This window comes from Daktulosphaira vitifoliae, unplaced genomic scaffold, assembly GCF_025091365.1.
Source record: "Daktulosphaira vitifoliae isolate Bord-2020 unplaced genomic scaffold, ASM2509136v1 Scaffold_5, whole genome shotgun sequence".
Taxonomy (NCBI): Eukaryota; Metazoa; Arthropoda; class Insecta; order Hemiptera; family Phylloxeridae; genus Daktulosphaira; species Daktulosphaira vitifoliae.
The window spans coordinates 31114123-31129344 of NW_026099576.1; the positions used below are offsets into that span (position 1 = coordinate 31114123).

The 15222-nt window shown below is 23.7% G+C and overlaps 3 protein-coding genes across 7 annotated transcripts; 1 reads left to right on the top strand and 2 right to left on the bottom strand.

Annotated features, from left to right (window-relative positions):
* Positions 1-6584: 6584 nt before the first annotated feature.
* LOC126906915 (myeloid differentiation primary response protein MyD88) lies at positions 6585-9720 on the bottom strand. Of its 2 annotated transcripts, XM_050687857.1 has the most exons (8): positions 9607-9720; positions 8882-8955; positions 8176-8354; positions 8020-8118; positions 7836-7963; positions 7610-7778; positions 6998-7157; positions 6585-6939 (listed from the first exon to the last, which is right to left on the bottom strand). In XM_050687857.1, the coding sequence occupies exons 1-8, from the start codon at positions 9643-9645 to the stop codon at positions 6696-6698; spliced, it is 1092 nt and encodes a 363-aa protein (XP_050543814.1). In that variant the 5' UTR covers positions 9646-9720; the 3' UTR covers positions 6585-6695. The 2 variants fall into 2 exon arrangements, with proteins under 2 accessions (XP_050543814.1, XP_050543813.1); XM_050687856.1 differs by lacking the exon at positions 9607-9720 and having other exon boundaries at positions 6587-6939; positions 8882-9157.
* On the top strand, positions 9187-11814 carry LOC126906910 (dynein axonemal assembly factor 3 homolog). Of its 4 annotated transcripts, none has more exons than XM_050687850.1 (2): positions 9187-9309; positions 10726-11814. In XM_050687850.1, the coding sequence occupies exon 2, from the start codon at positions 10738-10740 to the stop codon at positions 11812-11814; it is 1077 nt and encodes a 358-aa protein (XP_050543807.1). In that variant the 5' UTR covers positions 9187-9309; positions 10726-10737. The 4 variants fall into 4 exon arrangements, with proteins under 4 accessions (XP_050543807.1, XP_050543808.1, XP_050543806.1 ...); XM_050687851.1 differs by lacking the exon at positions 9187-9309 and adding an exon at positions 9377-9464; XM_050687849.1 differs by lacking the exon at positions 9187-9309 and adding an exon at positions 10057-10214.
* On the bottom strand, positions 11798-14785 carry LOC126906923 (succinate dehydrogenase [ubiquinone] iron-sulfur subunit-like). Its single transcript, XM_050687867.1, has 7 exons — positions 14579-14785; positions 14325-14476; positions 14026-14169; positions 13633-13825; positions 13118-13219; positions 12167-12289; positions 11798-12059 (listed from the first exon to the last, which is right to left on the bottom strand). Exons 1-7 carry the CDS (start codon positions 14636-14638, stop codon positions 11970-11972), a joined length of 864 nt encoding a protein of 287 aa, XP_050543824.1. The 5' UTR covers positions 14639-14785; the 3' UTR covers positions 11798-11969.
* Between the last annotated feature and the right edge of the window lie 437 nt (positions 14786-15222).

A 15222-nucleotide genomic window follows, 5' to 3' on the forward strand; every position in this document is an offset into this window, starting at 1 on the left:
TAAAAGTGAGTTTTCATTTTAATTTATCTATATCTAAAAAAAATCAAATTTTTAAATTTATTTGTTAAAAAAACAAAAAATAAATATATCTAATTATTTATTTTAAGTTACTTATAAATAATTATATTACAATTTCAAACAAGTAAAATATATAGAGTTTTTCTCACGTTAACAGGTAATAATAATATTACTTTTGAAAATACTAAAGATTTTTATGTTATCATACTAAAATTCATCAATCTTTTACTTATAATTTTAATTAAAAAAATACAGTACAATAAGAGCAAAGACCAAAAATGTCGTGAAACTGATCACGTACACCAAACAATTCTATATACATCCTTAATAATTTCAATAAATATTATTGTTATAACAAATTGTTAATTTTTAAAGATTTTTTTCTATAATTTCTTCGCGTGCTTTAATGCACATCTACCACTTTACTGAAAATTAAACTATTTTAATTCATTGAAGAGTTCATTAACATGAAGTATTTTTATGTTAATATAGAGGGCATTACATTTTTAATGTAGTATGAAGCGGGCATTTTAAGTTTAAAAGTTATGGATTAAAAGATTTGGATAAGTAAGATATTTGATGGTTTAGATTATTCCTAATTTGTATTCTCCAAAACCCAGTATATATTAAACTTCTTATTAATCTATTTTTTTTTACAAAACATATTTAATTAAATATAACTTAATAATTAATAAACTAATGTCTCTTCTGGGAAATACCATCAACACTTTTTAAACTACTTAGATATTTCACAAAAATTTCCTCACTGTAAAAATATATCCATTTGTATTACTCGGCCTCTTACTTGCTAAGACGTTAAAAATATTAAATAAAAAAATGAGTATAAAATCAATGTATCAAAGTAAGTTGAACTTTTTTATTTTATTTTTATCTATTTAGTTGATTATACAGGCAATATTAATTTTACAGAATATGCGTAAACAATTATACTTGACTTTTGTACCAATAAGCATATAAGCAGTTACTTGTAGAAATATTACACTAATTTATTATAATTTTTTTTACATAACTTTTTGTACTTGATCGACCCCAAGTTGTTAGCATTAAGGCACAGAAAAAGAAGACATAACTTTTTGTGCACAATAAAACAATAAAGTATTGTGTCATAAATATGAAACCATAAATTAAGCAGCCTAAGAGTTAAATATTATGAATTTTTTTGGTTTCTTTAAAGCCTAACATTAAGTCTATATGATAACTTATTGGTCAAAACATTTACATAACAAAAATATATAATAAATATACCCACACACTAATCGAATAACAATATGATCACAAGCAACTATTCATTTAACATTTTAATTTAACTATGGTAAACGACTAAAAACTTATGTTCCTAATGAATAATGTTATCTTAAATAATTTATCTTGACAAATCTTAAAACATCGCATAATAATACGATGTAGGCCTGAAATAGTAACAATTATTTAAACAAAATGAAGAAATGTTTGGAAATATTTAATGATTTTGCAAATTCAAACGTCATTAGCATTATATTGCACAATCATTACGTATTACAAGAGATTTTGTACCTTCTGATATTAAGTCAACATACTTTTAATTCCGGAAAGAAAATTTATAACACAACCTTTGCACAATTCATTAGCAAAACTTATTCATCAAGGCAAATGTAATAATAAACAATTATAATGGTATTTATTTTGAAAAATAATAAGTACACAAACTTACAAACAAATTAACTTTAAACTTTTAAAACCTTCGGGATGTATTAAGTTGAATACCCCAGTCATAATTGATATGTGAGTATTGTATTAGAAAGTTAAATGATATTATGCAATTTTTCATCTGAAGGTCGATCTCTGAAGATCTACGATTCCTAAACAAAAAACATTTATCTTTTTATGAGCTAACTGAACATTATTACATAACTAAGATGAAGACTAATATGTTTGTCTTTTTTTTTTAGAAAAACAACAAAGATTATCTGAGGAAGCTCAAAGTCATGAAACATTAAAAATAACTATAAAAAGATTATAATAAACTTCGACTTGTTTTTAAACACAGTAAACAAATTTATTTATAAATAAAATTTTCATATGAAAAATAACGTGTTATTTCTTCCAATTATGTTATTTTAAGATGTAATACTAATTTTTGAACTTTCCACAATGTTTTATAAACCAATCAAGTAAATGTTAGTAATTTAGTGTATACATTTTACACAATGAAATAGATAAGTGTATCTATAGAAATTGCTATTTACATTGTAAAAGGAGATGGAGAAGATAGATCAAAAAATCATTGAACATAGGATTTCGTTTACAGGAAGAGTGAATATTTATACACAGAGTGATTCCTTAACTACATCTTACAAAATATTTTTCAAGTTATAAAACAATAATAATGATTCATTGTTGAGCTACTCTATGAAAAAAATTAAATTTTTAATATTACCACTTTTGACTTAATCCATCATTAACTTTTGTTTTTTTAATGGAAACCTTTTTTTTCCTACCATCAAATTTGATTGAATAAAAAAAAATTTTATAGCAAATTTTTAAAATAAACATTTATTTTTTTATCTTTATTAAACTTAAAAAACTTATAATTCACTGAGAATTGAATAAAATAAAGAATTTTATTCAACACAACCCTAATAGTACAAAAAAATAAAAGTAGGGTTCCCATTTGAAAAACCAAAGTTGTTTAATAGTTTAAGACATAAGCTATTACAGTAGATATTGAACTTTTCTATAGAGTAGCTCAACAATGAACCATTATTGTTCCAAAAAAAAAAAATTGTTTTCTCTTATATTTTCAAAAATATTTCGTGAGGTGTTTTGAAAAGTTATCGTATACTATATATTTTCCAAGATTAAATTCCATTGGTGCTGTTAGATGTATTTATCGAGAAAATCCCGTCAAAAATCAAGTGCCATCACTAAAACAATAATATTGTTTAGAGCTCTAAAAATAAACGAAGAAATAGATGTATAATATATAATATATGAAATCTTATATAACAAAATAACTTAATTTTTTTATTGTTTTTATGAAAACTTTAATTGTTGTAATATATTTAATTAGTGTTTCAAATGTGTTCTGAATTAATATACTAACAGCCCTTTAAGTTTTTTTTTCATAATTTTACCTTAAATTTAAAGACCTCGTAAATTATTGATAAGATAGTGCTTTAAAAATGTTTCGAAGGTAATAATTGTATTATTTGAAAAAATAAAAATCATTATATTATAAATTATGGTCATATCGCAAAGATACAAACAGTTCCAAGGAGTTAACGAAATTTGCATAAAAATGTATATCATTAATTCAAATGCACACCTTCAGAAAAATTTTTTATTGAAATCATTTATTATCATCAATTTTGATAGAATATAGTTCCTACAGAAAATTTACTTTTTAATTTTATTCCAACCTTCAAAATCCATAAACTGCTAAATAAAAATATTGGTTAAATGTTATTTTCAAGGTAAAATTTTTATATCGCTTTATTGATAATTCTTCGGAGGGCTAAATTCGGGTTTAAATAAATATTTTGATTAATTATAAATAATTCAAATAAAAAATATATATATACAAGTAACTGTTTTTGTGGTTAAAACTTGATATTACAAACAAAACATAACAATAATTTTATCTATGGACGTGAGCTAAGCTAGCCATTTAAAAATTTAGATTATTAACGGCGTACCATAATGCTCAAGTTCACAAATCATAAACAGTGTACCAGGTTGTTATTACCTCGTATGATTACGAAGAAGTTAAGCAACAAATGAAAGTAATTTAATGATCAGCAGGATCACTTTCTCCTTCATTCAACGACGTGAATCTGTTAACTGGACACATTGACCGTAGAAATCTATTTTTAATAATAAAACGACCAAGTCATATAAATTCAGAGTAGGTATTTCATAGGATGTCCAGTAAAATTACTAGGTATGGAATGTTTAAAAATATTATATAGAATGTTCAATAAGTAAGGAAACGGGTTTTTTTTTGTTCACATTGTAATCGATATGTTTGATTACTTACTAAACACTACGACATAATTACACCATTTTCTTTTACTGTATTTACATGTAACTTAAGATAAGTTTATAACATAAAATTGAAGTTGAAAAATTTTAATAAACGTAAAATAAAATGTATAATAAATTATAAAATATTATTTAATTTTCAAAATAATTGAAATATTTAATCACCTGTGTGTAATTAAAAGAGATTGACTTATTTTTCGTTAGAATTGTACTTGGAATAAAACTTAATCAGACACTGTAATATATAATACGTGTATGTGTTTCTAAACATATTACTTGATATTTGCGTAGATTGAAGAAATAAGATTTATCTCATAGTATTTAGCATTACATAGATGAGATATCGCCGAACAGTACATTTTTTAAGGTGGTAACTGGACGACCCAGTGAATTGTGCCCCTCGTTATGTTTTTACCTTTTCATTTTGGTATATTTTTCTGAAACATTTCAGACTTTCTACGTATAACTATTATGTCAAGAGTGGTCAAATGATTATAAAACGTTTGGGGTATCTATGAGTGAGAAATTAGTTGCTTTCATAATACACTAATATTATTATGTAATTGTAGTACGCTCAACAGCTTTCGAACAAATTTGCTAAATCCGGAAACGTCCGACAAGTTATTCGGTTGATGTATACACAATTATGAGTAATGATACTATTTTATGATACAGTTATTCCCTTAAGTGATTCACTGAATCGTTAATTAAATTTATTTTAATTTAGAAACTTATTAAGTGAACATCATTATATTAATTTACTAAATATATTTAAATTCTTCTCCATTTATAATTGAGTATAAACTCATTAGGTTTATTAAAACTAGTAAAATTATTTTAGAAACCTTTTTTCACTAAAAACTTATTGATTTAGCTGAATTAATAACAAACATACATGTGTTTAATTTATATCATTTTAAACGTCCCTTTTAATTTATAACTTATAAAAATAATGATTTTGTCAACTATACTATTATGTCAACTATTATATATTCTAAAAAATAAAAATATGAAAGCACAGCTAAAAAAAATATATATATATTTTTTTAAAATAGAATAATAAAAACGATATTTTGAACTTAAATTAATACTTTTTTACACACTATTTTTGAGGAAATTGCTTAAAGAATTCTTACAGAAACAAAAGAGAAATCCATAAAAGACTTAAAACAAATTGGAATTATTGTTAACTAAATAACAGCTCAAGTAACTGATAAAACAACATAATATGAAAATCAGTGTAACCAAAAATTACCACCGTCTCGACGATGGCAATATTTAGTTTTTAAATTATATAGAACCTATGAGTATAATAAATTTACTTAAATTGTTCTTTATACAAAAATTTCATTAACAAAAAAAAAAAATTAATTTAACTGTTATTACTTAAATAAATATTAGAGTATTTTAATTAATATGATTAAATTTAAAAATATTAGTAGCAACCAAACGTTTTATTAAAAAACAATTATTTTTAATTTTATTAACAAATAAATTGTCCACTTAAATACGTTAAAATACGTTAGAATTAAAACAGCTAGATAACGAACATTTTTAATACATTTTTTTTTTTTCATAACATTCAAGTAATAAGCTTAAAAGTAGTTCATGCTATGTTTTTTTCAAAAACTTTAAATGTTCTTTTATAGTATATTGATTCTCATATTGGAACATAATAACATAACTATATTATAGTCTCATTTTTAATTCTTAGAACTTAAGAAGTTTTACTAATATATTAGTCTAATAAACAATAAATAAGAAAGTCTATTTAACATAATTGTTAAATTAATTGCTTGAGGTTATGAAACATTTAAATTCAGATTTTGTTTCTATCATTTCAAAAAAATTTTAACATGTAGAGTTTGATTGGAACTAATTTTAACTATGATTTCTTTTAAAGCGAGTTTCTAACTAATTTATTATGTATAGCAATATTATATAAATTTAAACAATGGTACCTTTCTTTTTGTGAAATATTTTGGTTATCAGTGCAAAGTTATAAAATAAACAAGGGTAAAAAGATAACTAAAATAAGTTTAAAGAAATTCTTTAATTTGTAATAAAATTTAAAAAATGGGACTAAAATAGATAAAATTACTAATTATATTAATCTAAAAAATTTTAATGTGTGGGATCTGTTCCAATCCTTATACTGACCCTAAGATCTAGTCCTAGCTGTTATATAATTATATTTTAAAATATAATATTGAGTTTACACATTCATCATGTTACTAAAAATAAACCTGGACATAGACATTGGCGTGCAGGTTTAATAATTGCATACATAGATAAAAATAGTTAAAGGGTTCCAAGTTTATTAGTGTTAAAATAATACTTATAAAAGCATACTTATGTAAATCCAGTATATATATTTATAAAATAATGACAATAATTAGTACTAATATTTTTACTTCAATCATTAATTCTGCGAAAAAATAATTTAAAGATAACAACACAATAAAAAAATTAGTATAACATTAAAATATAAATATATGTGTAAAAAAAAAGTATAATTTTACTTACTTAATATTATTTACAAGTTTTAACTTTTACGTTCTCATAAAACAGTTTAATATTAGCTATTATAAAATAATTAAATTTATTTTATCTTTATATGAAAAATATAAATTAACTCATGTACTAGAAATTTGTATTTTGTTTTTCAAATTTTTATTTTTGTTTGATTTTAACTGTGTAATTTTACTAGAAAAGCTTCCAACTGAATGCACAAATCTACCAAGAATATTTTTCTTTTTTGAAGAGACGTATACATTATCTTTAGATATTTTCAATTGATCCAATTGTTCTATTTCTTTGGTATGACTTTTAGTAGAATCATTTAACTTGAAACTTTTGTCACAAACATTTTCACTTATACTGAAAATAAAAATTATAATTTAGAAAATTTAAATATAAAATTAAATACTAATTATACTTATTATTGAGTAGGCTAGGTGAAATAGTGATTCTTAATCTAGCCCATGGATCACAAAAATGATTACTCCTATTAAAAAATAAATGGACATAACATTTGAGTTCTTGAGGTAAAATACATTCATCAAATACACATGGAATAATTTTTGGAATACGTTGTTCTATAAAAACCAAATATATTAGATAACTTTAATATATAACATTTAAGAAAAGAGTAATAAACCCCATAAACTTGGCCTTAGGTTTTTAATTTAATATAATTCTGATAACACACATATTTAAGTGATAAATAAATTTTATAACATCGATGCTATATATCCTAATAAGAAAAAACTATCAACAAGTTTATGATTTTATGGAACAAATATAAAAAATTGAACACAATAATCATATTAAATTTTTTCATAATTAATGCTACAATAGATATGAACTGGAGAAAAAAAATCACTTAACCTAACAAAAAACATTTTTAGAGATACATTTTTACAAACCTAAAGTTATGTTTATGCAAGTACACTAAAATGATTTTTGAATGTGTTTAAACGCTATTTAGCAAAACACAAGGAAAAAAATATTATATTCCTACTTTCTATATAAAAATTAAATACTTTACCTATAGCTAAAACTTGTGTATAGTTAATAATAAACCTGTTCCAAGGACTTTTAAGAAAATTATTTGACACAATTGTTATCAACCAATTACATCGATCAGATATCAATCTTATAATTGCTTGATATTCAAACATAATGCCAGGCCTTAAATCACGATCTTTTAAGCATAACTAAAAGTAATACACAATTGGTACAAATTTTTAAGATCAAAACAAAAAAATTTATACTTTTAGATTATAAATTTCTTCCAATCTTTGTACAATTTCACTGGCTGATTTAATATCAGCATCATCATATAACAAAAATGCATCATACCTTGTTAAGGGAAGTCCATTTGTTGATCTATTAATGTCATCTAAAAATAAAAATTACTGAATTAGTAATTTTCAATTGTTAATCATTAAAACTTACCCAATGTAATAATATCAGAATCATTTTCTTGGTGAGTTATAACTGGAACAGGGTTTACTACAGAAAATTGTTTTTTTTTCCAAGCTGTCACATCATTTTCTAAAACAATTATTTTTATATTTCATTAAATTTTTAATAAATTTTATTCAAACTTACTAATCATTTCTTCAATTTCATCAACAACATCATATCTATCCAACCGTTCCAAACATTGAATAAAATATGCTATGGTAACTTTATGTTCACAAAATTTAAAAATTTTTCCAACTGGATCAATAGGATCACATCCTGATGGTATAGTATAATTTAATAATGTGCATAATCCTCTCCAATCTCTATGATTAATTTAATTAATTGTATTATTAATTAAATAATTATATGTTATGCATATAATATAAAATTAATTAATTTCTAATTAATAGGTTTAAGAATATTTAATATTCACTTTCAAATTTTAACTGAATACAATTCTTTTTTTAACACGCTTATATTATTTGATTAAATATTAAAGTAAATAGTATTTAACTATAACTAATTTTTTGGCTTGAATAAATATTTTTATTATTTGTTCAATAATCAACAAAATTAATACACATAAAAAAATATGACATCTAAATACATACAACACATCCTTATAAGTTTATACATTTTTTTACAGAATTGAAAAATATTAAGGTTAATTTTAAAACTGAAGTTTAATAAACAAAATAATGATTTATAAATAAAAAAGTAAATATTTTCACCAGAGTAAACAATGTGTATATTCATTAAGATAATTTTGGATTTCACAAGTATACTCTAGACAAAATTCAAGCAATCAAATATTAAATAAATACATTTAATAAAAATTTAAAGAACTTACCTAGGAAAATTTTCAGGGGAAGGAAGTACCTTTTTGGCATTAAGCATACATGACAAACGTTCTCTAGTTGGTAACTGAAAAATAGATATATTAAATTTGGTAAGATCTTCTTTGTTTATTTCTGCATCCATCATAGAATTAAACTTAAAGCTCGGTAAATAATACCGACATAAATATTTATTCGATCATGAAAATATTTTTGAAATTTGGACAAGGGAAAGTATCAATCACTTAACAAAACAAAATGTTTTAATCGAGTACGTATAGATAACTCCCTTTCCATTCATTTAATAAACTACGATGTACGCTTACTTATTATTAGGTATTAAAAATTTAGTGATAATGACTAATGCCGTGCGCCCATAGGTATGCATATGAAAGGTATTTTGCAATAGGCATTGTAAGTTGCCTATAAATATTTACCAGGCGTAAGTTTTAATAAGAAAAATTCCACCTTTAACAAAATGTTTAATGCGTGTGTTTTTGTGTAAATAATATGCTTGAAAAATGTAGCACTTTTGTATTTTATAGTTTATTTGAAAAACTGTTTCATTAAAATGCGATTTGGTGTATACATTATTCTGTTAGTTTATTAACTTTAAAATACTTATTTAATAAATTAAGAATTAGAAAATTAAGTGTGATCATTAGGTTTTTGCTTTGGGGTGGATACACATTAAGAAAGTTATCATTACTCTCTCAAAATGAAAAAAATGTACTTTTACCATGTAAATAATTTTGTTCAGGAGCTCCATACCAGCCATATCCCCATAATTACTGTGGTTAATTAACTAAACTTGATATTTACAATAGTTCATAAAAACAAATTAAATTTTTATGAAAAAATCATTATTTAACGAAAAATGAGAGATATTATTCAAATTGTACCGTATATAGAGTTTTCAGTAAGTAAGGAAACACTTAGTCAGTTCGTCAGTTGTACAAACAATGAGAACAATAGAAACCCGTTTTCTTGTATTTGCCAGTGATATTATTCACTAAATACTTCTCATTATGTAATTGCTTTCTAAGAGATATTTAATCTATATAATAAATTTGTATTATTATATTATATTTATGTTAATAATTTGACGTGAATCTTAAATGATATTTCATTGAACGCATTTTATCAAGTTAAACGTCTCAGACATAATTAACTATAGTTAATATGTTAATTATTGTTATCTTACGACAATGTAGTTACTCCAAAACCAGTGTCAACATCCATTTTTAACTCTTAGAATACTTCGTGTCACTAATGTTTTTAAATTACTAATGAAATGGTAGTTATTACTTTCTAAACAGTAATAACAATTCACTTACCAATCAAAAGGTATATTAAAAACTTATTAATCAGTTACTATGGAAATCAATGTGTTTTATCAATGACCTTTTGCTTGTAAATTTAACTGAAGTCTTTTTTACATCTTATATTATTTCTTTGATTATAATTTTACCGATTTTAAATGCTTTGGGGTGCTAGTCCATGTTTAGATTTAGGGTCTTATGGATCTGGTAATGGAGAATTAAATTTACTGATTATAAGTGCTGGTGACAGCCGTCATATTTTACAAACTCTTGCAAAGCGTTACAATCATAAATATTTGAGGATCAATTTTTTCGTTTATGAGCCTGTAGCTGAAATGTATGCAAGGCAAATACAACAGATTTCTTTGGCACTAGAACCTATCGACCGATTTAGCTTATCTTTTAAGGTATCCTAGTCTACGAATAAATCTTACATTTTTGGCATAAGTGTAGAATTTTTACAATAGAAACATTATTAAAAATAGTGTAATAAATTTTTTCAATATAGACATTTCTTAATTTTTTTTTTTACTCAGGTACGTACTTGGATGGAACTATATGGGAACACTCTAGTGAGACCTAACACTAACAATTATTTGATTAAAAAATCAGCTCAACTCATTGATGTAATCACTAATAACGAAGCTAACCATTACTGCTTGCCAATGTTAAATTTTGATTCACTCAAATATAAGGAGAGAGATGCAATTGAAAATATATTTAAGTATTGGAAAAATAACTCTGGTTTCAATATTAGTAAAATGTGGGACAATAGATTGCGAAATTATTTAGGAAAGCGATATGATTACCGAAATAACAGTTTTGATTGGGATTTACACATGGTTCTTCATTATATTGAAGGAGGTAAACGAATAACAAGTCAAGAGTATATATATTGGAGAAATACAGGGGTTGCATATACTTTCTTAGAAACTGACTCGACAGACCCTAATTATACATTTGCCTTAGTAATAGCTAGAGATGGAGAAAAAACAGTCGCAGTAAATTATTATGGGGATATTTTAAATGGGCCTTTCCCATCATTTGGATTAGATTGTGAAGATGAAGATATGTTAAAGATGGGAAACATGCAACCACTTAAACGCTCTACCGATTTGACAGAAAGAAACTTGACGAGATTATTTTATGAAATTGAAAATCAAAAACCTTATATACACAAAGGTAAAAATGATAACATAGGAATAATCATCACAGAATTACCTAAAATCAAAATTCAAGAAAATCAATTAGAAATAGAACGAGCCAAAGTTTATTCAGAACGTTACCCCAGTATTAATGTCAATGATGTAGAAGTAAAATTTATAACAAAAACTGCTATGGTAGATTACCCACAACTCGATAGATACAAACAGTTTTTTGACATAATATATTGTGGTCATACTTATTTTGAACAAATGAACCCAAAAATAATATCGATGGTAAAAGATAATGGCACAGTACTAATAGAATCTAGAAAGTTTATAGTTAATTATAAAGAAGAACAACATAATGCTTATAAACAAAAATTATTAGATTTAATAAAGATGAGCGAGTGTAGAACAATGTCTGAAATTGATGTTATTAAAAATGCAGTAATAAGTTACAAAATTCAGAGAGATAAATAACATTATATTTTCTAAATAATTATTTAAAATAAATTTACACTGATTTCTGAAGTTATTTTGATAGTCACAATAAACTATCAATACAAAGTAAAATCAAAAAAATAATTAATATTTTAATGATTACATTGAATACTAGCCAATATTTTAAACTATTTTTATTGCGTAATGGCTTTAGGTTCTTCTTTCTGTGCTACACCTGACAAAAGTGTTTTAATACGAGCAACAGCTCTTCCAGGATTTAAACCCTAGAAAAAAAACAAGATTAATTGAATATATATAATACTATAATCTAAAAGAAATAAAATAATTTTTTACAAATATACCTAATAGGTTAAGTTTATTAAATACATACTTTTGGGCAAGTTTTAGTACAGTTCATAATAGTGTGACATCTAAAAACTTTAAATGGATCTCTCAATTTATCCAAACGTTCAGCTGTTGCATTATCTCTTGAATCAATTATCCAACGATAGGCCTAAAATCATGATTAATGAATTAAATCTATTGAATATTTATAAAGAAAAAGGGTCAAATACACCAAGTTAACTTTAATTGATACAAAAAACACTATTTTTTAATTATGCACAATAGATAATTATTTTGGTAAAAGAATAAAAATAGACAATAATTTTTCCGAATACACCAAATTAAGACAAAATTTTAACTGGTCCATCATTTTACAAAGTCGCTTGCTTCGTTCAAAATTCCTTATATTTTTTCATTTAAGTAGTATTGTACAAATAAATAATTGTAAACTTTAGTATAAAAATATAAAACCAAATTATAATTGATAATGGGAAAACAATTAACTGGACTGTTAATAATTCTTGTTATCTCAGTAGTAAAAACGTTTTTGTTTTTAAAATGACCAATATGTATTAATTATCAAAAATGATTAAAAAGTATATATTTTTTTGATTTAATAAAAAGGCAATTTCCACAATTAGACTCTGGATTTTTATTAAATTTTATTTATAATATTTAATTGACTTGGTTTAGCCAGTTCAAAAGTAGTTGGCCCTTCCCAAATGACATCCCTGAGAATAGATTTACTACATGTTTTTCAATACTTACTAGAAGTGATAAAAAATAATATTACAAAATCAATTATCTTAATAAATAGAAACAATATTATAAGCATTAAAAAACTAAAAAATATTTTGTTATAATACTGTAAAATTATAAATATTTTATACAAAATATTTCTTTAAAATAATATTTTTAAAATGTTATATATGTATAATTAAATTATAATTATAGCACATAATAAAAGCTTTTAATTTTAATTGTACTATTTTAATACCTGCATAAGAACAGCTGGACCAAGATATTTTTCAGAATTCCACCAGTATGATGGACATGATGTAGAGCAACAAGCACATAAAATACATTCATACAACCCATCCTTTAAAATAAAAAAGTATTAATTTAATAAATAGGTTAAAGTAGGGTAAATTTAAACAAATGGAGTAATTGTAAATTCATTTTTTCAATTAGAATATTTAGCACATTTTATTTAAGATTGAAGAATTATGGTCATTATATGTGTTGCTATCATACTTACAAATAATTAATAACAATAAGTTAATCAAACAATAATATTTAGACACGTTTTGTTGTTTATATTATACACCATGTGTTTTTGGAAATAATTCAAAATATATAAATTACTTATTTTTTCGTTGAATTTTTTTCTCTAATAAATTTTGATAAAAAGTGATTTTAATAAATATGAACGTCATTATTCCATTAAACATTAAAGAATATCCAAGATGGTCTTTAATATTTTAACTATAAAATATATACTATTTAACTCACAAGTTTCTCTCTGTCATAAGTATGTTGAAGATGTTCTTTATTGGAACTAGGAGTAGAATTGCTATGTAGCCATGGCTCAATAGAAGCATATTGTTTATAAAACAACTTCATATCTGGAACTAAATCTTTTACAACATACATATGTGGAAGAGGATATATCTTCAATGGTTTGGATAAATCTTGATTAACGGCACTAAATAATAAATAATAAATTACAACAAGAAATTCATAAATCAAACTGAATAATAGTATTTTTTATATTATCGTTTACTTAGTTTAAGGCTAAGTAAGTCAAAATATTTATAATTTGTACTTGAAGCAATGCCACTCAATTATTTTGTATTCATTGCTATTATAATAATCTAATAAGTAATGCATTACAAGGAAGCTTACCTAATACATGCCAGAGTATTAACTCCACCTATGTTCATAGCACAAGAACCACAAATACCTTCACGACATGATCGTCTAAATGTTAAAGTAGAATCTTCATTATTTTTTATTTTAATAAGAATATCCAATACCATGGGTCCACAACTAAAATTATAATAAAGGTATTAAAGTACTTGCTCTTAGCAAAATATTTTGTCAATAAGGATAAAAAGAAAATTGAGAAATAAACATGAATTAAAATGCATTTTGTTAAGGGGAATCTTCTTAAATTAAGATTATAAATATTAAAATATACTTACGTATTTAAATCAACACTATATTCTTGCAATTTAGGTTTTACATCTGGTGTTTCAGGGTTCCATCTATAAACTTGAACACGCTTAATTCTAGGCGTTTTATCAGAAACTTCTTTATTGGTTAAAATAGCAGAAACATGAATCTGCTTAGCTTGCTAAAAAATATATAAATAATTTAATAATTTATATTACAATTCATGTAACTAATTTAATGAAAATACAATAAAATTATTACGCAATAAGTGTACATATTTTACCTGTTGAAAGGTTTGTTTAAAGAATCGTAGTGCTGACATCTCTGTAATGTTCAAAGCCATGATTATTAAAAAATTGTATATTTTAGTAGTATTTATTTATATAGTATCAAAGTTGTGTTAGAGTAATTTAATACAAATGAAAATAATCGAAAAACTATTAGAAGTTCAAAGTTATTAATGTTACTAGTGATTAAGATTAAATAAGATATAAGGTACTCTTTATTAAAGTGTTATCACTCTTACAAGATGGCCAACAATTTATCCCATAAGCTTTATGTAATAAGTGATAAAAAAATGGTTCCCATTCTAACTACAGCTGATGATATACCTACGGATTATGGTAAAACAAACTATGAACATTTATTACAATTTATCAGTTAAGAAGTTAACATTTGATAAAAAACATGGACTGTTGAATTGTTACGAATGCTCTATGACAAAATTAAAAATTTGATCTTCAAAATGTATAGAAAGCTCAAACTTTTAAATCTATGGATTTTATTTTTTAATTACGGTTTTATTACTTTTAATGGTTTTAAAAATTTATAAATCAGTTAAAATTATATTTATTCATCATAAAAAATAATTATAAAAAAGTATTATCGGCATGTGTAAACTAGGACATAAAAACCCCAACACAGGTG